At 33.6% G+C, this 27,966-nt stretch overlaps 2 protein-coding genes and 1 long non-coding RNA gene across 4 annotated transcripts; 1 reads left to right on the forward strand and 2 right to left on the reverse strand.

The window, feature by feature from the left end:
* Positions 1 to 1,198: 1,198 nt before the first annotated feature.
* Positions 1,199 to 5,977, reverse strand: LOC134249588 (uncharacterized). Its single transcript, XR_009988318.1, has 2 exons — positions 5,757 to 5,977; positions 1,199 to 1,755 (listed from the first exon to the last, which is right to left on the reverse strand). It is a non-coding gene; the product is annotated as an uncharacterized LOC134249588 (long non-coding RNA).
* A 1,406-nt stretch (positions 5,978 to 7,383) lies between these two features.
* On the forward strand, positions 7,384 to 15,214 carry LOC134249624 (COP9 signalosome complex subunit 7b-like). Of its 2 annotated transcripts, none has more exons than XM_062731967.1 (9): positions 7,384 to 7,479; positions 7,726 to 7,890; positions 8,638 to 8,713; positions 8,835 to 8,923; positions 9,283 to 9,342; positions 9,566 to 9,708; positions 10,102 to 10,207; positions 10,434 to 10,558; positions 14,955 to 15,214. In XM_062731967.1, the coding sequence occupies exons 2-9, from the start codon at positions 7,735 to 7,737 to the stop codon at positions 14,989 to 14,991; spliced, it is 792 nt and encodes a 263-aa protein (XP_062587951.1). In that variant the 5' UTR covers positions 7,384 to 7,479; positions 7,726 to 7,734; the 3' UTR covers positions 14,992 to 15,214. The 2 variants fall into 2 exon arrangements, with proteins under 2 accessions (XP_062587951.1, XP_062587945.1); XM_062731961.1 differs by having other exon boundaries at positions 7,384 to 7,468.
* A 4,235-nt stretch (positions 15,215 to 19,449) lies between these two features.
* Positions 19,450 to 26,461, reverse strand: LOC134249636 (protein RCC2 homolog). Its single transcript, XM_062731974.1, has 11 exons — positions 26,190 to 26,461; positions 24,770 to 24,860; positions 24,523 to 24,663; positions 23,116 to 23,247; positions 22,766 to 22,854; positions 22,471 to 22,585; positions 21,626 to 21,792; positions 21,165 to 21,345; positions 20,606 to 20,711; positions 20,085 to 20,157; positions 19,450 to 19,945 (listed from the first exon to the last, which is right to left on the reverse strand). Exons 1-11 carry the CDS (start codon positions 26,349 to 26,351, stop codon positions 19,772 to 19,774), a joined length of 1,431 nt encoding a protein of 476 aa, XP_062587958.1. The 5' UTR covers positions 26,352 to 26,461; the 3' UTR covers positions 19,450 to 19,771.
* Between the last annotated feature and the right edge of the window lie 1,505 nt (positions 26,462 to 27,966).

The raw sequence follows: 27,966 nt of genomic DNA on the forward strand, positions 1-27,966 counted from the left end.
AGCTACCCTTTGTAAAAATTTGAAAAACTATTATTAGCTTTGGTCATAAGTCTTGAATGGTTGGTGCTATAGCATATATACACTGTATATATTTCATTCTACACTACCTCAGGTTGCTTCTACATTAGTTTCAGCTTTTCTGGCCAAATGGATCTTGAGAATACTTTTTAATGTCCCCACCCCATTTTTGTCTTTTCTTGATTATCTACCCTTAAATTGGAAGCGGGCTTGGTCCTTGCTTTTTTTACAATTCAAAACCCCCTTTACTCAAGGATGCTTTTACCTATACTTACATTGTAAGTTAAAATTTACCCAGTGGGTTAATGATAAGAAGGTGAAAATGTGAAAATGTTACAGACGGACAGACAGCTAAACAGACGGACGGACGCTGGACAAAAGGTGCTCAGCAAAGCTCACTAATTGAGCCTTCGGTTCATGTGAGCTAAAAAGCCTAACTTTGGCCTTGAACTCCCATACATGTATGGCATCGATCAGTGTTTCACAAAGTCATCGTCATATATTTAAGACCCTGAACTTAATTAATTTAAATCTGTAGTTGATTGTGAATAAAAAGGCATCATTATGTGATAAAAAGAATTTACTTAACTTACTTAACATTTTTAAAGAAATACTAGTATTTATATAAGATACTTGTGTAATACACTGTATTATAAATGTCAAAGCCAATTAAGTTTCATCAATTCTGGTGTACTTTAACCGGGTTATGAGCGGAGATTTCCTGTAACTTTTTCTATATGGAAAATTATAGTTTGAGTTTATAAATAATTTTCACTATATACTCATCTTAATTGTTCAAGGGCGGATGATATCAAGCGTGTATAACTAGCGATAGACATTCCAAAAAAAAAAACGACAATTATTTTTGCAATGAATGAAGTTACTTCTTTATCCATAAAACTTTATTTTAACGATGGAGTTTTGCATCATCACCTGTCCACCTCAACTCAATATAATAAACTCTGTTGATGTGAATCAATTGGCTCAGAACCTTGGGCTGACTTTCAATTGAATGATAATTTGAAAAATATGGAAAGCGACCAAAAGCACGTTCACAGCGATTTAACATTGTATGTCATTCGTGTACCTGAAAACATGCAGCTGTTTAATCAATTCAAACTTAATCGATCAAAAAAATATATATTTCATACAGTGTATAAAAATAATAAATATTTTAAACTTTAGGAAATTTTTTTATGGCACTATAATGTGTTTTAATACTGGATGGACATGCATGTGTATTCATAAAATAATGACCACATATTATGTTCACAAGTGCAAAAATTTAAATGCTTAATTGAATCTTTGTCTTTGGAATATTTTCAGTTATCACATACTGGCGCTTTGAGTTGGATTTTTTTCACGGTTTTCAATCGTCAAAGTTAACTAAATATGTATTTGGAGTAGCATCTTTCACATTCCCTAACATAATTAATGTTTCAACAAATCTTAGGAGTATATGTCAGATTTTAAGTCGGTGCGGTTAACAGTCAAAAACAGTGATATTTACAAAACAAAGACCTAGGTCGGGTGAGGTCAATGCGATCCTTTGGAAGACCCTGATCCTCTGCGCTTATGGTGTCCTTTCTTTCGGCCTTTTCCGGAGCCTTTTCGGCTATGTCCGGAGCCCTTTCGGCTGTGTCCGGAATGTGGGCGGGGTCCTCCACACTTACAGAATTTGTTGACTTCTTTCATGACTCCCCCATTTCCTTTACCACTGCAGCATACATTCCCCATCTGAGACAGACATAAAATATTGATAAAAATCTTAATATACCGGTAAAAATATCTAAAGTTATAAATAGTTTCATAGTTTGAGGTGTTTTTTACTTGTTTATACAAACACTTTACTAATTGTGTTTGTGGAAAAATCGAAACAACAACACACTTTTTATCAGAATGTCTTCTATACACTGACTCAAGGAAAAAATTCATCGACCCATTAGGACCAGTCACTTTACACATTCTCTTATTTGGAGATTCTACTAAGAATTATTCCTTCAATACCAACATTTTTAAACATGTGCATCAATTTATTTCTGCCTCTAAAAGATTTGTAACTTGAATATTACTTGTGGCCGTATTGCTATTATGTTTGATTTTGTACTGCAATGTATGACTGTGTTTATTCCTCATTTACTATCAATGTTAATTTATGTTATGATATCTCTCTCTACATTTTTTTTTCTTCTCAGTTTTGTTTCATCTTTATTTTTTATCTGTTATTTTTCCCATTATACCTGTCATTCAACAAGGGCAAATGTTTATTTATAGTTGAAATTTAACTTAAGGAAACGGATTAATATAAGTTGTTACAACTTGTTTCGGAATCCTGTTTGTATTATGTATTGTGTATATATATGATGTCTAATTTAAATGAAATAAAGTTTAAACTAAACACTTTACTTGTATTTTTCATGCAACTTCGATATAACCAGATTTTGTTTTAGAATTGGAGTTAAACAAGAATACATAAACACTTAATATGGTGTTACATTTGTAAATTTAATTAAAAAAAAAAAATCAATAAAACATAATGAAAATAAACATAAAAAAAAGAAACAAAATTCGAAAAATAGAAAATATATAAGAGAAGACAACACCCCCTACCCCCTTCTCCCCAAATAACATGTACGTCCCTTAGAAACAGTCTCACAATTATTGAATTATATTTATTAGAGATCTTTTCATTACATTTTAAATAGATCGAGTAATATAATGCACGCTTACGTCAACAGTTGGATTTATTTGTTTAGCTCTCAATCACACGTAAACGCACTCAATACTCCCTGCCTAGTTTCGCTATACTGTCCCTTTTGTGTCTTTTACAATACTCTGCATTCAGTGCATATCACTAAGAATACTTCGCTTTCAGTTGGCCTTTATGCATATATTTAATTGCTTTGTCAACGATTAGAATTTTAAAAAAAAAATTATAATAAAGAGAATTCGTTTTAAGCGATTTAAACAATTGTATTAGTTCAATACGCTGTAAGAATACCTGCCCCATTAAGATTTTGTGTCATTTTGATGCAAATTGTTTGATTTCTCCTGATATACATACTGTAACTAACAACAAATCTTTGCATGGGGAGCCCCAACAAAGACCGTTGTGACATGACCCGGCGAGTTTTCCTTTGAAGTCAACCGTACTGTAACTGCGATACAGAACACTTTTTGTGGGCGTTTCTTATGCAAATGAGCAGAAACTGTACTGTATCTGCAAAATATCAAAGATACAGTACGGTTTATTTTTAGCGATGACGGAAAGCTGTATTCATATTCAGACACAACAATCGTTCAATTCGCATGATAGCACTGTTAGTAATTACTCAAAATTTGAGGTGATTTTATTAAGAATAAAATTTTACAAAATAAACTTATATGAGTGTCAGATTCAAAAAATTTAGAAAGGAGGGAGTGGGGCAGATCAAAAAGGACTATCTTGACCCCCCTAAAAAATCCCTGAAAATCGTATTGGGGGGGGGGGGTAGGTTTATAATCAACCAAGACACTATGTGCGTGAAATCGTTACTTGTTGATAAATTAAAAAGAGTATGTATATACGATTGGCAAAAATAATTTACAAAAGCGAAAAAAGAAAAAAAAAAACTTTAAGTTGGGTGGGATTGGGGGGGGGGGGGGCAAGTGTGAGTACTGGACCCCCCTTTGGTTACTCTACATTTTATTAAAAACATGAAAGTAAAATACCCCCCCCCCCTTTCTTTCATCTGTTTATTTCAATTTTGTATATGATTACAGGTTAGAGGATATTGTCGGAGATTTCTCTCAGTATACGATATCCCCGAAGCATTTTTGTTTCAAAATATGATTCTTATATATAAAAATGTTTTGCATTAATTCATAGCTTAAATAAAAAAAAATGTCAGCAAGAGCTGAATTGAGAAAAAAAAAGAAACATACCCAATCAAATCTAAATAAATTTTTTGGAAAACAAATTATATAATGCATCCCTCAAATAATTATTTTTAAAATAATAGTAAATAATTACCTGCACGTCCACCTCACTCGGCATTTCAGTTGCGAATGCTTAAAATGGGATACTAAATCAACTTTCTGCTAAAATCATCTGATTGGTTGAGAGACATGTACCCAAATATGAATGTAAATTGGTGAGGTCATTAGAAAGATCATGTCACAAGTCATTTAGAATACTCGTTTCCTTGTATCAGAGATACATGGCGGGGCCCGGCTCGAGCTATCGCTCTCGCCTCAAGCCCCGCCCTGTATCTCTGATACAGTAGGGAACTCGTACTCTAAATAATACTTAATATTAATAGAAAAAAAATCGATTTTAATGTTTTGTGATATTTATTTTTCGTTTGCACAAAACAAGTTGAATTTTAAAATGCAAATATTTTTGAGTAGTAATTTGAAAAAGAAATACCATCTAAAATCTTTATTGTGAATATTGCTTTATGGTTGTTGTCAAATCAACATGCAACTACATGCATAATTCCTGTCAGATGAAGCATATGAGGATTTTTTTTAAATATTAAATTATTTTTTTTTTATTTCATTCAACCTGATCGATATTTAATTATGTTTTATATTCCAGAAGACATGGTCCCCAACACTGCCTGACTAAGTACACAAAATAAATTATAAAATCTGGGTAATTTTATTTATAAGGGGTTGTAAATCCCTTCCTGCGAACTAGATTGTTTAGTTTGTTAAAGGGAGAAAAAAAAAACTTTATTGTAGGGTGTGAACGAATTTACTGTTTATCTTTATCAAGCATCCTTATACGACTTTAAATATATAAAGATCATTTAACAGTTTCGCGAAATTCATTTCGAGGAATTCTAAATGATTTTTATAGCATATTAATTGATTGGGAGAGACTCTCTCAGACACAATCACGTACACACACAATAAATAAAGCATACAATTTATATGTTTCAAAGTAATACACATGCAGTGCAGTCTCATTTTTTTTTTTTTATTTCGACGGTTATATTTTTCTTCAACGCTTTTGGTACTGGAGCATTTTTTTTATAATTTATAACTAATAACTTGATTGTACTCTATTCCTATAAAAAAAAATCCATTTTTCATTTTGTACAATTGTATAAGAATGATCTTATATCAGTCCTAAGGTAGTTTTTATTAAGCAGTGCGCTCTACTTATATGTTATTATTATTATTTATATCAAATTTCTGAAACCGCTATACTGAATGTCACAAATGATAATATACTAGTAAGTGTCTTTATACTTTCTGATTATTATTTAAGGCTCGAGCTCAATGAACCTTTAAGAAGAGAGACAACTCTCGCTTTGATTGCAGTTTCATTTCATGCAAATTGTCAAAAAAAAAAGCGATTTCTTAAAGTTTGTACCTAGATTTGTTTCCATGTCAATGGCAGATTTCTTTTACAAAATTTGTGAGACTGAACAAATCGAAGATGAACCGAACTAATTCCAGAATTCTTTTTCTATATATGGAAAATATCTTACGAGAGTAAGAATAGCTGAAGCAGTTAACTGTAGGGCATCCGTTTAAATTTTCAGTTTTTACATCATTGTGATATATTCATCCATATTTTTTCTTGATTTTTACACATACATATGCTTTTTCAAGAAAATTGATAAAATGTATATTTTCTTGCAATTTTTGGCAACAGTGTCCATAGCGTTAATTTATATTTTTAAAATTATTAAAGATTTACAGCAAAAGTGACAAACTAGACAAACATTTTCTACAGTACAACTTACCTTTAAATGTAATTTATAAAGTGCAGTGAAGCCTCTCGGTTAGAGATTCTATTTGCAGTGAAGTTACGCTGGTCGGCTGCTAATATGGCGGTTACTAAGGCGCTACCCATCAGAATCGATAACAAACAAAACACAAGGACCCCTACACAAGAGCTGATTTGAAAAATATAACTAGACTTTGAATAAAAGTGTTGACTTGTATATTAATGTGAACTTTTAAATTCATGTTTGTTCGTAGGTGGGGTATTTGCTTGGACAATTCCATAGGACGCGTTCGTTGCATGGTCTCAATTTATACCCGGTATAAAATGCATGATCTACGATCATTTTGCACTGATTGTAATATTTGTATTTCAGTTATATATACGTACGTAGTAGGCCAAAAAATTTACAACATACAGTTACAATTTTTACTCCCCACCCCCAATCCAAAATCTTATTCCGGAAGGGGTTGGATGGGTCTAAATTCCTTTTTCGACTAAATTTTATCAGTATCTTACCAAGTAACCATGTTTTAACTGTGCTACAAAAGTGGGGAGGGGTATTGAACAATGGTATGATTAATAGTAGCAAATAACTCATATAATTATATTCTTGCTCTAAAGTAAAGGATTATATTTATGGGAAGAAGAAAAGAGTGTGAGCATCTGTGTAGATCCCATTCCCGCTGGTTCCCTGGTTCTACAGAACCTGCCTGTATATTTTTTTTTTAAAATCATAGATACATGTACCATATACCTAAATAAACATGCATTATGTGAAAACATTTTAAACGTTAGTGATGATATATTTTGCCAATCGAACACTTGAAAATCCGTAATCATTTAAGTTTTGCGCGTTCATCAAACAAAGTTATAAAATACGATTCATTTTGTACACAGCTGATTGTACAGATATCCTTCCTCATAAAATTTACATATACAAAGTGCTTTATTATCATATACATATCAAAGGCATACACTTTCAGTATAAATCGTGTTTTACAGGCGCGCGGATCAAGGATTTTTTTCCAGGGGAGGGGCTCCACCCAGGTCAACATAAAAAAAAAAACGTAAATTCATACTACATATTTCGGGAAGGGGGAAATTAATCGTTGATTTTTAAAGGTTCATACCTTTGACTTAATATTTTCATATCATTTTCACATAGATCCTCGTTTTCGGGAAGGGGTCCGCGTTTTCTAGGGGGTCCACTTACATGTACTTACATAAAAGGATTCGGAAAGTAATAAATGAAGTGTTATTAGTCTTTTTTCTCAAGATAATTTATGATCAGCATGAATTAATGCATTTTCCACTATGATAAACCTACCTATAAATTATTTTGAAGGAAGAAATTCTTGAATGATGTAGGCGAATCCATGCATATATGTCCACTTCTTCAAGTTCAAGAGGATATATGGGGAGGGGGGTTACAGTATGTCGTGCACCAAATACTTGTGCAAAATTATAGTATACATGTACTTACTTTATGCCCCCCCCCATATACATGTGTAATCCCCGAAAAATGTTTCCTACGAGCCTCGATATACGTCCATGTCTCTTTATGTATTATGTGCAGAGCCCTACTAATTATTCCGGATATATTTTATGGACCAGTTCCAGTTTTTCAATTTAGCGTGTTTGTAAAGGGAGGTAACATGTAAACTTCCTGTAATGTTCTCGATGCTGACCATGTAGATATTTCATTGAATAGGATTTCCAATTTAAAACGTAATTTAAGGGTAACAAGATCAATTATATAAATATTTAATACATAAAGATATTGATGAAAATTAATGTATCGATTTCAAATCTTCTTTTCACGAAATATCACATGAAAGAAGTCATATGTGGACGAATTGCAATTCGAAATTCAGTTTTATAACAAATAAATTGTTATCGCTATTGTAAATGAAATCCACAAATGTTGTATGAATTATTTTTATATGTAATATATTATTGACGATATTGCGTGCTGATACTTACAGATATCTAAAATGACAGACAAGGCTACCCCTAATCCTCTTGAACAGTTTGTTCTGTTGGCCAAAACTGCAAAGGGGGCAGGAGCTGTAGAATTAATCAAGCAAGCTCTTGATGCTCAAGGCGTATATGTATTTGGAGAACTTCTGGATATGCCACATATTCAAGAGGTAAATACTGTGAATCACAAGATGTTGACATCTGACAACACGATTCTAGTCTACATGCAGCTGATAACATTCTCTATGAAATTGTATTTCTTTAAAAAATTGATTAAGATCAGAGTTCTTGAAATCTTTTTTTCACTGTCAGTCATTTGGACTGACTGCCATGTGAAGTCCGTCAGTCCAGACAGATTTCTATCAGTCCAATGTAAATTCAATAAAAAGATGAAAACTTTATTCAAATTTTATTATCAATATATTGTGCACCCTTTGTCAATAAACACTGCACACTTCATTCTGATTTGATCGTCAACTTTCTTTGAATTATCTCGGTGGTTGTTTCTTCATAGGTTTTTAATCTAGTTCGATTTTCTCAGAAATTTTTCAATGCACATTTTAAAAGCAGCTCAATATTTTAAGTAAACCGTCAGTCAAACGTTTTGATTGCAAAAGAAACTATCCTCTGCCACCTTTGAAAGATTACGATCAAACGGTTATTGGGAATTTGTACGAAATTTAGTTGGATTTTCGCAAGTTCGTCTGTAAACACTTACCGGTCATTTGGACTGACACAGAACGCAAAGTAATCAGTCCTTGGTTGTTTTTATCCGTCTTGCCGACAGGACCGAAAGATTTCAAGAACTCTGTAAGATGAAAACCTATAACTGTTTAACAAGTTCTTGTTTCTATATTCTTATACAATATTTTTGCAGGATTTTATAATATACCTTCATTTGTTTACGTATTTTTCAGCTTGCCTCTGGTCCTCATTCACAGTATCACAATCTCCTCAATATATTTGCGTATGGAAGTTACAAAGATTACAAAGGTACTACAAATGTTTTATTTAAAACATAAGATTATTGATTTATCAAATTCTTATTTTTGTTCAGTGAACTTTCTTATAAAAATATGATACATACTAAATTAGTTATCTTTATGACTTACAGCAGGTGCTGCGAACTTGCCAGCACTTAGTCCAGCACAGCTTACAAAACTGAGGCATCTGACTATTGTGTCATTAGCAACAAAGAATAAGGTATTATTTTACTTTCTGTAAAAAATGAAAAAAGCAGTTGCTTGTTCACTCATTTAACAGACAAACAGTGATGACTACTGAAGAACTGGAAACTTTGACAAAGTGGAAATGTTGACGGAATAAACAATTGACTCAAAATTGTTGACGGAATATACAAATCACTAAAATTGTCAGAATTTACACTGGTCAGCTTTTACATTCATAAAGATCACTGTTAAATAACAAGTAACTGTATATCAAAGTCTTTCAGATATACAAAAGTTATCAAACTTTCAGCACTTCAATGTAACCATGTTTATGGCATGTATTGAGAGGGTGAAATTTTGGAAATACAGGTGCTATATGTTTTGTCTTTGCAGTGCATTCCCTATTCAGTTCTTCTGGAGGAACTAGACATACAGAATCTAAGAACTCTTGAAGTAAGTCTCCATAAAAAAAGGTCCATCTATTCTGTTAGTTTTGAAAGTACATATAAATACATGTATATAGAAGTAAGCCATATGGCAGCCAAATGACAAACTATCAAGATTTGAACTTTGTGTTTCTGATATGCTATAGATGTTTGAATAAAAGATGGGTAAAAATCTTCAGATTTTGTATGTTACTTTATTTTTATATTTATACTAGTATTCTTTTTTGTAGGATTTAATTATTGAAGTGATCTATGCTGATATAGTACATGGAAAATTAGATCAGAAAAACCAGCAGTTAGAGGTTGATTATGCCCTGGGGCGAGACATTCGACCAGAGGCCGTCCCCGAAATCGTGTCTGTTCTGCAAGACTGGTAAAGTACCATGATGTATAAACATGTACATGTATTAAGCAAATTATACACTTAACACAGGTGATCAAAAAGTTTGAGGACTGGTTTGATAGAAAACTTGACATGTTTATCTCACATGATGTTGATGTAATTGCACCACTTAACAAACTTTTTGATCACCTCTTTTACATTGCAGCTATATACAGTGAAAAAGTATAAGGTGGAAAGACAAGTATATGTATCAGTAATACACTTACAAAACACAATACAGCAATGGGATGAAAAAACTATGAAACATACATTTTTATAAGGCTGAGCTCACTTATTAATAAAATGCATGTGAAAATTGACTTTGTTAGGTTAAGTTTATTGTGTAAAAAGCATTGTGAAGAAAATTGTTGGACAAACTTTCAGGTGTACAGGCTGTGAGGCGATGCTTCAGAGTATAGAATCCCAAATCTCCAAGGCGAACCAAAATAAGGAAAATAATATACGAATCAAACATCAAATAGAACAGGAGGTAGGACTTTTCATAAATTTTATGCTTTACAAGTCTCTCATTTGTTTTACTGGAATTACGAAAAAACAAGAACTTTCATGTTTGGAACACGATTTTACTGAATTAAGAAAAACAGCTTTAAAAACTACATTCAAACCTCAGTATGGAAAATACTGTGGCTTCCAGAAAAAAAATGTTAATTAGTGTATTCTAAATGTGTAAAAAATTATTATTATTTTATAATCAGGTGATAAATATAAAGAAAACTCTGAAGAATACACAGCAACAGGAATCAGAAGAACAGATGGTGACAGATAGCCAAGTGTCCATGTCCTGTGATAAACCCAGCAAGAAATCCTCCAAAACAAAAGGGTAACTATATATGCCACTGGAACAAATGTGTCCTTGTTACTTTACATACTGTACATTTTTTAGGGTTGTCTGGTAAAAATAGTAAGCATAGCATTTTAATTGCGCACCACCAAGGAATAAGATTTTTATAAGGGAATATGCTAGAAGTATTAAATAGATAAGGTTGGGGTAAAAATTATCAGATTTTTAAGTTCGCTCTCTATTATGTTGTCATTTTGAAAATACCAAGGAATTTGCCTAATTTTTGGCAGGAACAGTCTTTGAAATAAGAAATCAGTAAACATACTGCAAAATAAAATATGACGTTTGAAAACAAAACAGCTCTCTGAAGAGCAGTTCAGTTTGACCCTCTTAATATTTACAAAATGTAAGATATTCAATATCACCAATACATTAAAATACAAGTGGAATCGGTATTTTTCAGCTGAAGCTTTTTGATTAAGTCCTCGGGTACGTCAAAACAAACAGACAACCATCTTCATGAATTTGCAATATTAATGAAATACACTGCCAATGCATACTGCCAAAAACGACAGCAGTTTTAGTTAAGAGAAAGCAAGAGTATTTTCCATTTCTTAATAAAATGAGTTTTCATAAGGTGCCATATATATGCAAGATTGGTTCTCAAATGAAGTTCCAAGAATTGCAAATGTGATGTTGCTTTAGGCATTTTGATGTTATCAATAGTGCCCTGTATCACCAAACAGCACATAACATAAAATCTCATATATTTTTTTATTTGAGCATGAATTTTGCTATGTTTATTGACCAAAAAAATGTGCCAAAGATGTAGAGGAGGAAAAATTAGAGCTGATTATTTTTCACTCTAGATTACATGTTCATGATTTCACCAGATAGCCCCTTTTACGTATTGTACACAATATATTTTTAGCTCACCTCAACGAAGTTGGGGGAGCTTATGTAATACCCTCGGCGTCGGCGTCGGCATCCGTGTCGGCGTCGGCGTCCCAGGTTAAGGTTAAGTTTTTTGGAGCAGTTTTCTTTTTAAGTACTTTTATGTCCTATATTGATTAGACATGCATGGAAGATGGTTCTACTGTGTTTCATTGTACCATTCAAAGTTTCAGATGCTGCAGTTTCAGCAAAGGAATGACCAGGTTAATGTTTTTGGAGCAGGTTGACATTTTTGGTGCAGTTTTTGGTGTAGATTTCATTTCCAAGTTACTATAAGCCCTATGTTGACCAAACTTGCATGGATGATACATCTAAGGATGCATACTACCGGGCTTGCTTCGGATGCTGAATCTGACCTACATTTTCCGGTTGAGTGAACAGGTTAAAGTTTTTGGTGCAGGTTTCATTTCCAAGTAACTATAAGTCCTACGTTGACCAAACTTGCATGGATGATACATCTAAGGATGAATACTACCAGGCTTGCTTCGGATGCTGAATCTGACCTACATTTTCCAGTTGAGTGAACAGGTTAAAGTTTTTGGTGCAGGTTTCATTTGCAAGTAACTTTAAGCCCTATGTTGACCAAACTTGCATGCATGATACATCTAAGGATGAATATTGCCGGGCTTGCTTCGGATGCTGCATCTGACCTACATTTTCCAGTTGAATGAACAGGTTAAAGTTTTTTGTGCAGGTTTCATTTGCAAGTAACTTTAAGCCCTATGTTGACCAAACTTGCATGGATGATACATCTAAGGATGCACACTACTGGGCTTGCTTCGGATGCTGAATCTGACCTACATTTTCTGGTTGAGTGAACAGGTTAAAGTTTTTGGTGCAGGTTTCATTTCCAAGTAACTATAAGTCCTATGTTGACCAATCTTGCATGGATGATACATCTAAGGATGCATACTACCAGGCTTGCTTCAGATGCTGAATCTAACCTACTTTTTGTGGATGACTGAAAATGTTAGTTTTTAATACATGTTTCATTTCCAATTAACTATGAGCCCTATAATGAGCAAACTTGCATGGACGATACATCTTAGGATGCACACTAATGGACTTGCTTCGGATGCTGAATTTGACATACATTTTTCAGATAATAGACCAGGTAAAAGTTATGGTTGCAGGTCTATTACCAAAAACCTATAAGGCTCATATAACATAGTATAAACCGAACTTGCACAAATGTTGCATCAAGAGATGAAAATCTCAAATTTGCTTCAGATGCTGGATTTTGATTACATTTTTATTAAGAAGAACTAGTTTAAATTTTTTATGTAGGTCTATTTCAAAGTATCAGATCAAAATTGCTTAAATATTTTCATTTTTGGAATGTACACTTTTTTTTGGTTAATTGTGTGACTTTGCCTTACTTAAAGACAACATTCGTTGAGGTGAGCTCTGTAATCTCTGATTACCTATGTTTATGCCCCGCCATGAATATGGCCGGGGCATATAGTGTTTGTCATGTCCGTCTTCCGTCCTTCTGTCCTTCCGTCACACTTTGCATTTAGCTCTGTTCAAAGCTAAATTTCAAAGAAACTAACCAAGATATTTTCATCAAACTTCATATGCTGATAGATATTGATGAGAGCTATGCAACTGCATCAACATTTTTTGACCTTGACCTTTCCTTTGACCTTGACCTCACTTTTCTTAAATTAGTGTTTAGCTCAGTTTTAAACATACCATTCAAGATGGTGTTATCAAACTTCACATGTTGATACAAACTTGCACGATTGATGCATCTAGGGATGAACACTACAAGACTTGCTTCGGATGCTGGATCTGACCTACATTTTCCAGATGAGTGACCAGATTAAAGTTTTTTGAGCAGGTTCATTCCTAAAAACTATAAGCCCTACTCAAACCAAACTTGCACGGATGATGCATTTAGGGATGGACACTACCAGACTTGCTTCGGATGCTGGATCTGACCTACTTTTTCATTCCCAAGTAACTATAAGCCCTGCCTGAACCAAACTTTCATGGATGATGCATCTAGGGATGGACACTACCAGACTTGCTTCGGATGCTGGATCTGACCTATATTTTCATTCCCAAGTAACTATAAGCCCTGCCTGAACCAAACTTTCATGGATGATGCATCTATGGATGGACACTACCAAACTTGCTTCGGATGCTGGATCTGACCTACATTTTTATTCCCTACTAACTATAAGCCCTACCTGAACCAAACTGATCAAATTTTATTCAAATACAAATTTTCATGTTGCTTTACTAATATATCCTCGGTGGGGCATTCATGTCCTATGGACATATTTCTAGTTATTTTATACTTGTATAAGTAGGTCATATAGTAACATGTGTAATGGTTATACATATATACCCTTTGATTACATTTTTTAGCTCACCTCGACGAAGTCGAGATGATCTTATGCTATACCCCCGGCTTCGATGTCGGTGTCGGCGTCCTGGTTAAAGTTCTTGGAGTAGGTCCATTCCCAAGTAACTATAAGCCCAACCCTGACCAAACTTGCATGGATGATGCATCTAGGGATGAACACTAACAGACTTGCTTCGGATGATGGACCTGACCTACATTTTCCTGATGAGTGACCAGATTAAAGTTTTTGGAGCAGGTTCATTCCCAAGTAACTATAAACCCTACCTGGACCAAACTTGCATGGATGATGCATCTAGGGATGGACACTACCAGATTTGCTTCAGATGCCGGATCTGACCTACATTTTTCAGGCGAGTGACCAGGTTAAATTTTTTGGAGCAGGTCCATTCCCAAGTAACTATAAACCCTACCTGGACCAAACTTGCATGGATGATGCATCTAGGGATGGACACTACCAGACTTGCGTCGGATGCTGGATCTGACCTATATTTTCTTGATGAGTGACCAGATTAAAGTTTTTGGAGCAGGTTCATTCCCAAGTAACTATAAGACCTACCTGGACCAAACTTGCATACAATGTAGATGATGCATCTAGGGATGGACACTACCAGACTTGCCTGGGATGCTGGACCTGACCTACATTTTCCAGATGAGTGACCAGGTTATGGTCCAAACTTGCATGGATGATGCATCTAAGGATGAACAATCAAAACTTGCTTCAGATGCCAGATCTGACCTACATTCACAAACGAATAACCAGATTAAAATTTTTGGAACAGATCAATCCCAATGAACTTGAAGACCAATTTAAACCGAACTTGCTTGAATATTATTGTCAGAATAAATATTAACTGTTAAGAAAATATGATGTGAGATTTGCATTACTTAAACTGATAACATTCGTTGAGGTGAGCTTCGTAATCTTTGATTACCTATGTTTTTCAAATACACATGTACATGTATTTATATTAATTTATAACATTAAAAATGTTCAAGAATTCATGCATTATAAGCATTAAAACAGGAGTTATTGCCCTTCAAATTTCATTCATTTTCCTGATTTGCCAGTTTCCTATTTGTTATTTTTGCCTATCTATTATTTTACAGATTACGTGGTAGTAGTGGAACAAAGCTTTGGAAATGACATTGGATGCATGGATAATAATGAACTCATTGTGTTTTATTTGCAACAATGTGACAACTCATTTCACAGCGATAGGAAATTGATACCAGTTCTTTTTATAGATGACACTATTCCTCATGGATATTCCTCTGTATTATAGATATTATATGCAGTCAGAAACTCAGATCTTTAGTGCTATGTGAAAGATTTTGCCAACAGATTGCATTAAATGTAAATATTTCCATTTGTGTCTTGTTCTTCTTGTACCTGCAGCTCTGAAGAGTCTACAGTATATATAAAATACTCAGTTAAAATAGCAATTCAAAAGTTATGTTAATGCTGGACCTGAAAACTAAACAAAACATACATACATGTATACAGTAAATTAAGCAATAATTCAAGCTGGATCCTATTATTTCAAAATAAGTGCATGCTGTAATGTGGTCTAAAATTGTTATATATGTACATGTACTTATATTACAGTGAAACTTGTAGAGATCTACCAATAATTATCCAGATATGTATTTTCACAGAAGACAAAAGCAAATCTGCAGCACTAATTTTCAGGTCCATACATGTGAAGTCCAAGGGCAATAACTCTCATTTGCATCAGTTTGACCCATAGTTTCTTCAGCAGTTTATTTAGAATAATTTCCTCTTTATTCTCATGAAACTTTTCATTCCGAATTGTGGTCTTAGTGGATGCAGGGAATACTTCAGTATTGTTATAGCTAACCTTGGGTTGATGCTCTTTAGAAAAGGATAGTTTGGATTAAATGTGGGAACATGGGTGTCGATACCCTAAGTGCCAGAGATACTGAGGTCAAGTTCTGCTTAACTTTGATTGGAAGAAACATAACCCCCTTTCAATTAAAAATGTGTGTGCCCCTAAGAACTCAAAAATAATGAAATTATAATTTTTATTACTTTAAGATCTTCAAAATTCAATATATTCAATTTTCATTGTTTCAATAAGGTTTAAACAAAAAAAAAATTTTTACTTCACTCTTGATATGACCATACAATTATATTACCGGTATTTGGTATTGTTGTAGGAAAGGAGAAATGCATCAAGAAAATATCTGGCTGGACTTGGAATCAAACTCATGACCCTTGTATTACTAGCCAGATGCTCTAACACTGAGCTACCCAGGCTAATATCTGTGGTCCATATACCGTATATAAGTGGAAATTTTAGCGAGATGCAAATTTAGAGATTTGTCTTTAAAATAGGGTATTTTATTTTTAGTGAGATTTAATTTTAGCTATTTGAAAATAGTCACTAATAAAGCTACTGCAAATTAAAGACAGTTTATTTTTAGCGATATTTAATTTTAGCGATCTCAGAACCTTCAATAATAATGCCAAAATTAAATCCTCACTAAAAATTCTACTTACACACTGGTATGTTCAATTTGAATTCATCTACAACAGACAACCAGTAATTTATTCACAACCTTTCTGCATGAATGCATATTCTAACTCAAAAATTACCTCAACATAATGATTACACAAAAAGCCAACCTGCTTGTAAGCAGAATGTCTTACAGTATCTTCAATTATTTTTAGTACTTTATTAACTAATTACACTAACAAATCAAACAATACATTTGTTTGATTAAGTCTTTTATTGATAAAGTTCAATTTTGTTCACACAGACACAACAATAATATATTGCCAAATGTACAAAGATGATTGACTATAGAAATTCCTGCTAAATTAATGACGTGCGACAATAATTACTCAAGTTATTACATAAGTTAAGCAAGAACTACTGACTGATAATATTGGGTTAATCTTCATAAAATACCCTGTGTCAACACTAAAAATTTGTTTATAAATGTTATTTTGCTACCAAACGTGTGATATGCCTATGACAAACAGTACAATAGACACTGATTATCAAATACAAGTAGCTCTTAAACCAGTGGTGAAGTTCACTCAAAATTTGACCAAGGTCAGTCCTGCGTTGTCTCAAAATGAAATAAAATTTTAAGCATGCAAGAAAAACAATTTGGGTATGCATGGTACTATTACTAAAACTCTAAAATATAATGGACTGTTGAATCGCCTCTTAAAACCGAAAAATTATGTGGAAAATAAATTGTATGAGAAGTCTTGACTTCATTCTTTAAAGTGTAAAGCCCCTGGCAACCTAGGATTTCAAATGCAAGATCTGATGGGAACAAAAATAAGTTGACAGATAGAAGAAGCCATATCATATGATAGCAAGGCATTTGAATAGAAATAACTGGACGGAAAAAGAAATAAACCTTCTACAGCAAATACATCTATTACTAGTTCATTAAGGGCTCTATGAATTTTTTACTTCCAGTTTCAATGGCAGAATTGTGTTAAAAATATTCTTGTTTCCGATATTGACAAACTACAAAAAATTGCAATGAACATAGTTTAACAACATCAACAAAACATAGGTAATCAGAGATTACAGAGCTCACCTCAACGAATGTTGTCTTTAAGGAAGGCAAAGTCACACAATTAACCACAAAAAGTGTACATTAAAAATGAAAATATTATGCAATTTTATCATGATACTTTGAAATAGACCTATATAAAATATTCAAACTAGACTTTTATGTAAATAAAATCCAGCATCTGAAGCAAATGAGAGTTTTCATCCCTTGATGCATCATTTGTGCAAGTTTGGTTTATACAATGTTATATAAGCCTTATAGCTTTTTGGTAATAGACCTGCAACCATAACTTTCACCTTGTCTATTATCTGAAAAATGTATGTCTAATTCAGCATCCGAAGCAAGTCCATTAGTGTTCATCCTAAGATGTATCATCCATGGAAGTTTGGTCATTAAAGAACTCATAGTTACTTGGAAATATCATAAAAACTTTAACCTGTTCACTCAACCGGAAAATGTAGGTCAGATTCAGCACTGAAGCAAGCCTGGTATTATGCATCCTTAATGTATATCCATGCAAGTTAACACATAGGGCTCATAGTATATTAAAATTGAGACCTGCACCAAAAATTTAACCTGTTCATTCAATCGGAAAATGTAGGTCAGATTCAGCATCCGAAGCATAGCCTGGTAGTATGCATCCTTAGATGTATCATCCATGCAAGTTTGGTCAACATAGGGCTTATAGTTACTTGTGTGAAATCTGCACCAAAAACTTTAACCTGTTCACTCAACCGGAAAATGTTTCAGATTCAGCATCCGAAGCAAGCCTGGTAGTATGCATCCTTAGATGTATCATCCATGCAAGTTTGGTCATTATAGTGCTCATAGTTATATATGAGACCTTCACCAAAAACTTTAACCTGTTCACTCAACCGGAAAATGTAGGTCAGATTCAGCAAAAATGGAAATGTGCATCCTTAGATGCACCATCCATGCAAGTTTTATCACATGTCTTGGAAAAGACCTGCACCAAAAACTTTAACCTGTTCACTCAACCGGAAAAGAGGTCAGATTCAGCATCCAAGCTCAGCCTGGTAGTATGCATCCTTAGATGTATCATCCATGCAAGTTTGGTCAAGATAGGGCTTAGAGTTACTCTGAAATAAGACCTACACCCAAAACTGCACCAAAAATGTTAACCTGCTCCAAAAACATAAACCTGGTCATTCCTTTGCTGAAATTGCAGCATCTGAAACTTTGACTGGTACAATGAAACACACTAGAAGTATCTTGCATGTCTAAAATATAGGACATAAAGTACAAAAAGAAAATTCCAAAAAACTTACCTGGGATCACCGTTCTACCATACGCCGAATATATGCATAAGTCCCCCAACTTCGTTGAGGTGAGCTAAAAAGACTTTAAAATAGAAAGTTGAAAAAAAAAACACAAATACAATTAATAATGATTTAAATGTACATAAATGTATTTCCCTGACTTTTATAATAAAATTCACATATGAGAAATCTAGATGTTAAGAAATTTTAACTCATCTATAAATCTAATATTTGAGAAAAAGAACAAGCACTACCTTCAACGATTAACATTAAAACTTATTTTTGCCTTTGTATATAAAAATCTATCAACAATACACAACAAAGAAAGGATTTAGTACAAATATCCCTCAAAACACAACTACATTTTTGATACTTCTACATGTATGCTTTTCAAAAAGCACCTTCTTTCAAATACTGTAGACATACTTTTTTCCATGTGGGACTGAATGCATTGTGTGTACAGTCACAAATTTTCTGCAGAAAAGTTTGTAACATAGCATTTTGACACCACAGAAAAAAAGTTTACAGTACCTAAATATATATGACACTTGCATGCAGGTAATATTATCTGTAAAAAATTAACATTCAGAATAATTTTATCACATGTCTTAAAGATTAATTATAGAAATATACATGTAATTTACTTGAATAGCTATTTAGTAATAGTATATGTAATAATTACAGACAGTGTAAATAAAAAAATCCAATATTGAGAAGTTGTTCCTCAATCCTGATAAAAACTTGTATTCCCCTTGTGTATTCTAATTCAACTGCTAAATATTAACCATGTTTTACACAATAAAAATCATTATGCAAGAATATCAAGACTTTTAACTTGTGCACCACTTTTTCGCTTAATCAATACTGGAAAAAGACATAATGAAAAGACGATAAACATAAAAACTAACTCTTTCATAGACAACATTACACAAATAGACTTATCTAAAATTTAAATAATTATTGCAAGGTTTTGTCTATACCAAGAAGAGGTAGAACAAATGTGCAATCAATATCAATATGATTCAATGGTTTTGTTCAGTTACTAGATTATTTACATGATCCTATGCTTCCTTCACTAGGAGCCAGTTATGGCTTAAACACGTTCACTTTTTCAATCTTCCCCTTGTCGTCTTCTGAGTCGGCCCTAAGAATGAGAAGCGCGTGTCCGTACCCACACCCCACGGCCTGTACATATCCACCATAGAGGGTCTTCACTTCCTGAGGAGTTGTGGAGGATTTGGCCTTGTCTTCTCCATAACACTGCAGTATACAAAAGCACTTTATCAAGTCACACTTCCAATGATATATTATGTTCAGGTAGCGATTATTCTATAATTCAATCTTCGTTCTTAAGCTGAAGAAAATCTTGTGTTTTTGGTAATATTTGCAACTTAATTACCAGCTCTCCATAAGTAGGACTTGGCCCCCAGGATATTAAGCTTTCATCTGCTGCTACCAGGATGCTTTTATTGCTGTAAAATAAAACAAGGGACATAAATTCAGACAGAATACATACCCCACAATATCCATGATAATGAAATTCTAAAATGGACCATTTCTAATAATAGATATGCTATGTTAAAAAAATTCATGCTAATTTGGGGTATTGAAGACCTAGCTTTTGGACAGAAGTTTATTTAAGATTTTTGATTAGAATCAGTTTGTAACAATACTTAAGCTTGTAACATTGACCTTGAAGGGGGGGGGTGCAGAAAATATTTACTCTTAGGTGATTATATACTAAAATGGTTTTAACTGGTTAAGCTGTTCCAGAGAAAAAGGTGAAAATGTTTAGAGATTACAAATGGCACCAGACATGTTAATGGAGGATAGCAATACACAGTGTAAGTAACTCAGGCACACAAAAAACAAAGCAAACAAAACAAGAGGCCCATGGGCTCAGGTGAGCTAAAAACTGACCAGCATCCCACACTTCGGATTCTCCAGCCACTGAGGTCCTGGACTAGTTTAGGATACATGGCTGCCTCACCCACTGACTTATTTATCCCCCACATGTAGAGTGCACCTGGCAACAAAAATACGTCATCAGCTAAATAGCTTACAAAGTAAATATCAAATGTCAAAGTAGACAACTTTGAAATCATACAGTTTTATAAGTTATTGTCTTAACTAGCATTTGTTCACCAGACTTGAAAATCACGAAGGCATTCTCTAGCATCAAGATCAATGTACCAGGGAGCCTTTAATGAAATAATATAGACATCACAACACGGTACATGAATAAACCAATGAAAGAGGCCAACGATGCCATGAAAAAATTGTGAAAAAAAAGATGGTGATCATTTTTCAAAACTTTAATTGTGCACTGTCAGAGTGAAATTTCTGAATGCTTCAAAATTAATCCTAATGCTATACAGAGTAATTCTTTGGTGCAAACATTGTATGACGTAAACAGTTATTTATTTCCTCTCTATAGTACAAATAATTCTCTTCTTCAGAAAATAGAAAAAAAATTTACCAAATTCATTTGTAGCCAAAGTGAAAGTTGATCCAGCATATATCTGGGTTGCTCCTCTGTTAGGCCCATCAAAGAATTTCAAATGACGTGGCACCATTTCATCTTTAGGTTCAGCATGTCCAAGCCGACCATATCCTCCAAACCCCCAAGTAAAGACCCTCTTCTTAGAATCTATGATTGCCTGCAATGGGAAGAGGTGATTAGGTGCTTGGAATTATTAAAATGTTGTACTCTTTAAAACATTTATTTATATTTATTTGACTTATAAATAAGTTCGAGTGTGTAAAAACATTTTAATACATGTGAATATTGTTGCCTCTTTGTAAATCCTCTTTTTAAGACACAGAAATAAAGGCAATTTTACACATATGAATGGATCCGTTACCTGTTGTAATCCAACAGTGACAAAATGAATGCATGTGTTATTAATATTTACCTCCCCTGAAGCCTGACTGACTTACCGTGTGATTCATGCCACACACCAGCTCCCTGATTTCTACGTCTGTTACAGGTACAATGTGACCATCCCTCGCCTTCTCTATGAAGACATTCACCTTCCTAGGTCGTGTCTCACATCGAAAGGACATCTTATTGCTAGTAACAAAGTACTTCCCATCTGTGTTGTGACCTAGTAATATATTTGTAAATCTAAATAAACTGTACATTCATGCAGCATAGCATAGTGTTTCTGAGAATTCAATCATACAAAGATTTATAACTTTATTAAATATATTTTTCAAGGTATAAATTGATGAAAAACTTCTTGGATAATGATCTTTAAGTGCCCTGTGTTAACGTTGTCCGTTAGTCTCAATATATTTTCATTCGGACTAATAAAAATTGTAGCTAATTAGTCCGAAGGGACTAATAAAATTTTCTTGGGATTCAATCAAAGAAACAGAATTTACCGATGTTCAAGTTTTCGACAACTTTCACTGGAAAACCCCATATTTATTTTTAGCTTTCTAGCTTCTAGGCGGGAAGTTAGGTAATTTTGATTCAATTCGGTGCTTAATTTTAGGACTCATCGATATGAAATTGAACATTTAAGTGATCATGATTTAGTATGACACATAAATAAAGATGTCGGATGTTTAGATGATGTAATCATAACTTTATTGTGCGATTTCAATATATTTCATGTAAATGCTTTGTTTATTTCAAAAAAGTACATTGCAACATTAATCCTATTTATTGTTATTTTTGACGGACTAATAAAATTACAAGCGGACTAGTAAAAGTAAAGAAGCACTAGTCCGGCCGGACCAAAGCCTAAAAATGTTAGTGTCGAACCCTGCTACGTTACCTAATTGTCCATACTCTGGACACCCAAAGGAGTACAGATTTCCTCTTATGTCTGCTATCATAGAAAATTCCCCTCCAGCAGCTACTTTTCTGATAGGAGGACCTTTGTATGATATCTGAAATTCCATTTATATTATTTTTTACTTATATAAAACTACACATTTTATGGCAACATAATATCAAGAAAATTTCATTAAATTCTCACAATTTAATTTTTTTCAAATAATTTTTTTTTAATTCAGGCATTGTAATAACATTTTTTCTGCACCATTAAACACCACTTTGTCTACTCTCACCTTTGTTGGTACCAGAATTGTGCTGCTCTGGTGCCCTAGGCCTAACTGTCCCATTTTGTTGTCTCCACATGCATACACATGACCTTTGTCTAAAATTTATAATACATTTGGACATCTTAATAAAAAAAAAAATGTCCTCTTTTGACCAAGAATAAAAAAAAATGTCAGTTATAGATAGGAATTTTCTATATGAATCAGTGTATTTTAGAGATCGACCCCGTTTAAGTTTGGGCTGATGTTGGATATTTCTTTTTCTTTTTGTATAGATAGTGATAACATAAAATAAAACAAATGGCCCCATGTGATTATAATATACTGTAAGTATACCACTGACTGATTTCATATTCTACCTGTAAGAAACAGTGTGTGGTTTTTGCCGCAGCATGCGTCTACAATATTGAGTCCCTCTAGGAGCGGAACTTCTGTGGGGAGGTCCTTTCTGTTCGTGTCACCTTGTCCAAGTTGACCACAGTCATTTCTACCTGCAGTTGTAGTGTATAAATCATAAAATAAACGGTCTGTTTTTCAACTGCTGTTGACAGCCCGGTGGTCGGGCTAATTTTAATAGCCAGATATATACGAGAATTTATTTAGTTTATTAACAAAAATCTGCAGACTACGTGGTGTATCTCGCTAATTTATAAACCTGTCTGGTTTTATTACAGCTGAATTAAGTGAAACTGCAGGGCACCTGTTTTGCTACTGCATCGAATACTCTGTCGGAACTCCTCTAGATTTTACACTCGGGTGTATGAAAAAATTGTTACTAAGTGTGTGCAGCTATCGATGTCTTGCCAAAGATGATTGTGTGAAATGATTTTAGATCTTTTTATCGTCAAATAATTTATTCATGCTGTACTGTGATACAGACATATTTTTTACTATTTAATTGTCGAGTTTTTAACCGTCTAAGAAGTTATACGTCTTGATAATCATAAGTAGTTCAATCAGCATGCAGTTAAGTGCATCATTTTTTTTTTAGAAAAAGAATTTAAAATTGAAAACGAATTTTGAAGAGAACAAAATAATGACTATGCCAAGAGCTGAAAATCTTAAACAAGAAGAGAAAAAAGGGGGTTCATCTTTTAAAGGTTAATTGTGTTAATTGTGTAAAAAATTAATTTTTTAAACTAGGTTGTTTAAATTGACCTACATACTATAGGTCCCTGATAATACAAAATAACTATTATAATGTATTTATAAGTTATAAACAATGATTTATGAAATGTTTTTATTTCTAAAGAGTTTAATAATGATTAAGGTGCACCACGTAATCCACTCGTCTCCCTAAATTTCTCTGAGGGAGAAGTGAACTCTCCATTAATTTTGGGACTAGGTGGTCTCTGGAAGATTTATATAGATCACTGATGACTAGATTAATTAATAGTTTTAAAGCATGTTAAACTTAAAATATGCATCCCCTGGTTTATGATCAGATATGGTTTCCAATGTTGTGTAAAATGTGAAAATTGCAAGGGGATGTAAGTCCTATGTTACAAGTGTAAATATAAGCTTTATTTATATAGTAAATTCATAATGATGAGCATTTTATCAGGACTCCTGGTAACTTTTAAAAGTAGCCAGTCCTATGGCTGGCTGCAATTTTTATAAATATATGAATAATTGGAACATGTGACATCAACTCCTCTTTTTCATTATCTTTTATAAAGATATGTCAGGATTATATGTGATAAATCATCATGTCTTCTTTTTTTTAAAAAGATAAATAACTATTTCATAAGTTTCTTTATTCTTACCAAAAGTCATAGCTTTTCCATCAGCTGTGATGATGACACTATGACAAGCAGTGCACCCCGAGATAGCAGATCTAACCTTTACTCCCAGCATGTTACATATCCTGTGTGGACGCCAGAGATTGGGACCACCCGCATTCTTAGCTGAATAGAACACAAAATCATAAATGTGTAAATATTAGTAACAAAATGTTCCATTCATCTGCATTTAAGTCTTCTTCAATGACAAAGTAACATAATGTAAATTTACCTCCCTTTGGCACAGATTTCCTTCCTATCAGGTCCCAGTTTGTTCCCCCACTGATCAGCAATTCTCCAGTGAGCATTGATCCCTCTAGAGTCTAACAATAAATTAAGCTATATTAAGCTATTTAAGGCTTGATAAAGCTATTTCTAGCTTTTATTTATACAATAGCAGGGTTAAATAAAATTGTCCCTTAGACTTGGGGTTGAGGAATTTCCCTGCTTATAACGACATAATTCCTTATTTACTTTGGTATTCCTCCTCGCTCCCTTGTTAGAAGAACCCCAGATCCTCTAATACTCTATTTATTCCCCCTCTCATTCAAAATACATATTGATTCATTTAGCAATTATTTCCCTTTATTTTGCATATTTACTTCACAAACATATCAATTTTTTTTTTTTATTTCTTTTACTGATTTGACTTGAAATTTTGTCTGATTTTCCTGTAATTTGACATTTTTGTTCACATGACCCTCTTTTGGGAGTCTTTTTCTTATTTCAAGGTTCTTGAAGTCTTTCGGTCCTGTTGGCAAAACCGGCAAAACCGATAAAAACAACCAAGGACCGATTACTTTGCGTTCCATGTCAGTCCAAATGACCGGTAATTGTTGACAGAAGAACTTGCGAGAATCCGACCAAATTTTGTATGAATTGTCTAAAACCAACCGATCGTAATCTTTTAAACGCTTTTCTGAATCTTGTTATGGCTTCTTCGATGAACGCAGGTGCCAAACTATGATTGGTAAGCTAGTTTGTTGACAGCGCTGGGGTAAGCCAGGGGAGAAAATCGGACTAGATTAAAAACTTATGAAGAAAATAGACCCCCACGAGAATTCAAAGAAAGTTGTTATACGACGATCAAATCCGCATGAAGTGTGCAGTGTTGATTGACGCTGGGTGCACAATATACTGATAATAAAATTCAAATACAGTTTTTCATCTTTTATATTGAATTTTTTTTGGACTGACAGAAATCTGTCTGGACTGACAAACTTCACATGGCAGTCAGTCCAAATGACTGACATTGAAAAAAAGATTTCAAGAACTCTGTCATTTTTTGGTGACTCTGAAAGCATGTTTTTGAGTTCATGTAGTTTACTAAAGGGAAGTAACCGCATTGAGTTATAACATCATTTAGTATTACTATTAGTACATGTAATCAATTGCAATAGATGGTTGATTAGGGCATACGATTAATATGATAAATTCTAAAACTCTTGCTATAACCAAATTTGCTATCATTCATACAGCTTTGGGAAGCATTTGTTCCTGATGCTGGGCGACCAAACCGGTGTTCAGATGAACACATGATTTCACTCAGACAGTGACTGAGCTAATATCTAGTATATCGTTATGTACTTTTAATGTTCGAGTTACCCTGATAGATATACATAGAAAAGGAATAACTCGTGTGTGAAACTTACAACATCGTAAGTTTCATCTGTTTCCGTGCCATTGTTTGTGTTGTGGTCCATTTCTCCACCGGAGTCTATATCATCAAACTCTTCAATATCATCATTTTTCTTCTTTCTTCGTTTTGCTTGGGAATTTCCCTTACTATCTGGATTCCTTTTCTTTGGTGGCATTTTTTCTTTATTAGAAATTTTATCGATTTTGATAACAAAGACAACCCTGTCAGATGCTATTTCAACCGACGAATTCCCGCGAAATTCTTCCTTCTCGCGAGAGTTCAGCGCCGAAAATGAAATGAAAGGAGGCTTTTCATTTGTTCAATATCGAAGGGTCACGCACCAAGTATTCGCGCGGATCAAGGTTTTCCTTTCCCTTAAAACAACAAATAATTGCACTGAACACAAGTTTTTTTGAATATGTTTGTGAACGAACATATCATAGAATTATCCGATATTACATAAAAGTAGGATTTTCATAATTATTCGAGACCAGGATAAATAAAATATTTACATTAGTACATGGTATCTATATTTTATAAAGGAATTGAGTTGGTGGGTGGTGATATAAGCCAGAGACACCCCCCAAAAAAGAACAATTGACGTGTTAAAAAAAGAAAAGAAAAAGAAAATTATTCAAACTCCAAACATAAAAATTCGAGTTGGGGGGGGGGTGTTCCTGGTTCAACATTTTTAATTTTCAAATGTTATTCATACATTACCACAAAACACAAATTTCACCATGTTCACTGCCCATGTTTAAAAGAATTTTTTTTTAAAATACTTACAGATAGTGAATAGGCCCAGAAGGAAGGATATAACCCAGCAGAAAATTCATTGACAAGCAATCCACAATTTTGAAATCAAAATAACAACAAAGCAGACCTTTAATTAGACGTTTATAGTATGTAATTCCCCGATTCTCCTCTCCCTCGGACAGGCCGCAGACGTCTAAGAAGCTTGTAAAAAAAAAACACAACGTTTTGTGTATATACTCCAGAATTATAAAAAAAACAAACAATTTATTATCAACTCCTTAATCCTGTTAAAATGTATACAGCTATGAGAAAATTCTGCTATACAATTGACTGAAAGTAAGTTGACTGAAAAGAGACTAAATGACTATATTGTCATTTACCCACCTTTTCCGGACCTTTCAATGACTATACAGTTAAAATTGACTGAAAGGCCAGGCTTCATCCAGTATTAAGACCAAGTTTGATGATAAAAATTTTGAAGATATTTTTTAACAGGCTATATGGTCTGAATCCCCCCACATTCAGTATCAATACTTAATGTTGAATCTAAACCCCTTTCGGTTTTCAATAGGGTCAAATTTTTTTGTTACCACAGCTTTCAAATTAAAATTACCCATATAAAGTAGTTTTATAAAGTGATATAAATATCTGTTTTTTTAATTTAGAAAGGTGTATGATTTGCAAATTAAGTTGGATATATAAGTACATTGATCAAAAATCGCGAAAGTCAATGGTAAAAAGCAGATCGCTTTAATCCGACTTTAAAAAATGAGGTGTATAAAAAAGATTTTTTTATACCTCAATTTTTTTCAGCGATCGAAAGGCCTGTAATAAAAAGATGACAAAATCTCGGAGATGTGACTTCGATATATACTAGTAAATGAAATGAAAGCATTTCAAAACCAACAAATATGTGATGCCACGTACGGATCGACATCTTAGCAGTAATGGTTTTTTTCTCTCTCTCGAGACTACAATTTTTATTGATTGTGGGGACGGTGACACCCTCTCTAAATATCTGTCGCATTTAAAAA

This window comes from Saccostrea cucullata, unplaced genomic scaffold (assembly GCF_032062105.1).
Source record: "Saccostrea cucullata isolate Sc308-1 unplaced genomic scaffold, CSIRO_AGI_Scuc_v1 ctg511, whole genome shotgun sequence".
Lineage (NCBI taxonomy): Eukaryota > Metazoa > Mollusca > Bivalvia > Ostreida > Ostreidae > Saccostrea > Saccostrea cuccullata.

Excerpts from the sequence above, each read along its gene's own strand:
- LOC134249624 (XM_062731967.1), top strand. The coding sequence starts at position 7,735 with ATGACAGACAAGGCTACCCCTAATCCTCTTGAACAGTTTGTTCTGTTG. Across the intron at positions 8,714-8,834 it reads AAGTTACAAAGATTACAAAG|CAGGTGCTGCGAACTTGCCA; the intron begins GTACTACAAATG and ends TATGACTTACAG. Across the intron at positions 8,924-9,282 it reads CATTAGCAACAAAGAATAAG|TGCATTCCCTATTCAGTTCT; the intron begins GTATTATTTTAC and ends TTGTCTTTGCAG.
- LOC134249636 (XM_062731974.1), bottom strand. The coding sequence starts at position 26,351 with ATGCCACCAAAGAAAAGGAATCCAGATAGTAAGGGAAATTCCCAAGCA. Across the intron at positions 23,248-24,522 it reads TGGAAAAGCTATGACTTTTG|GTAGAAATGACTGTGGTCAA; the intron begins GTAAGAATAAAG and ends CTACAACTGCAG. Across the intron at positions 21,346-21,625 it reads TGTGTGGCATGAATCACACG|GCAATCATAGATTCTAAGAA; the intron begins GTAAGTCAGTCA and ends TTCCCATTGCAG.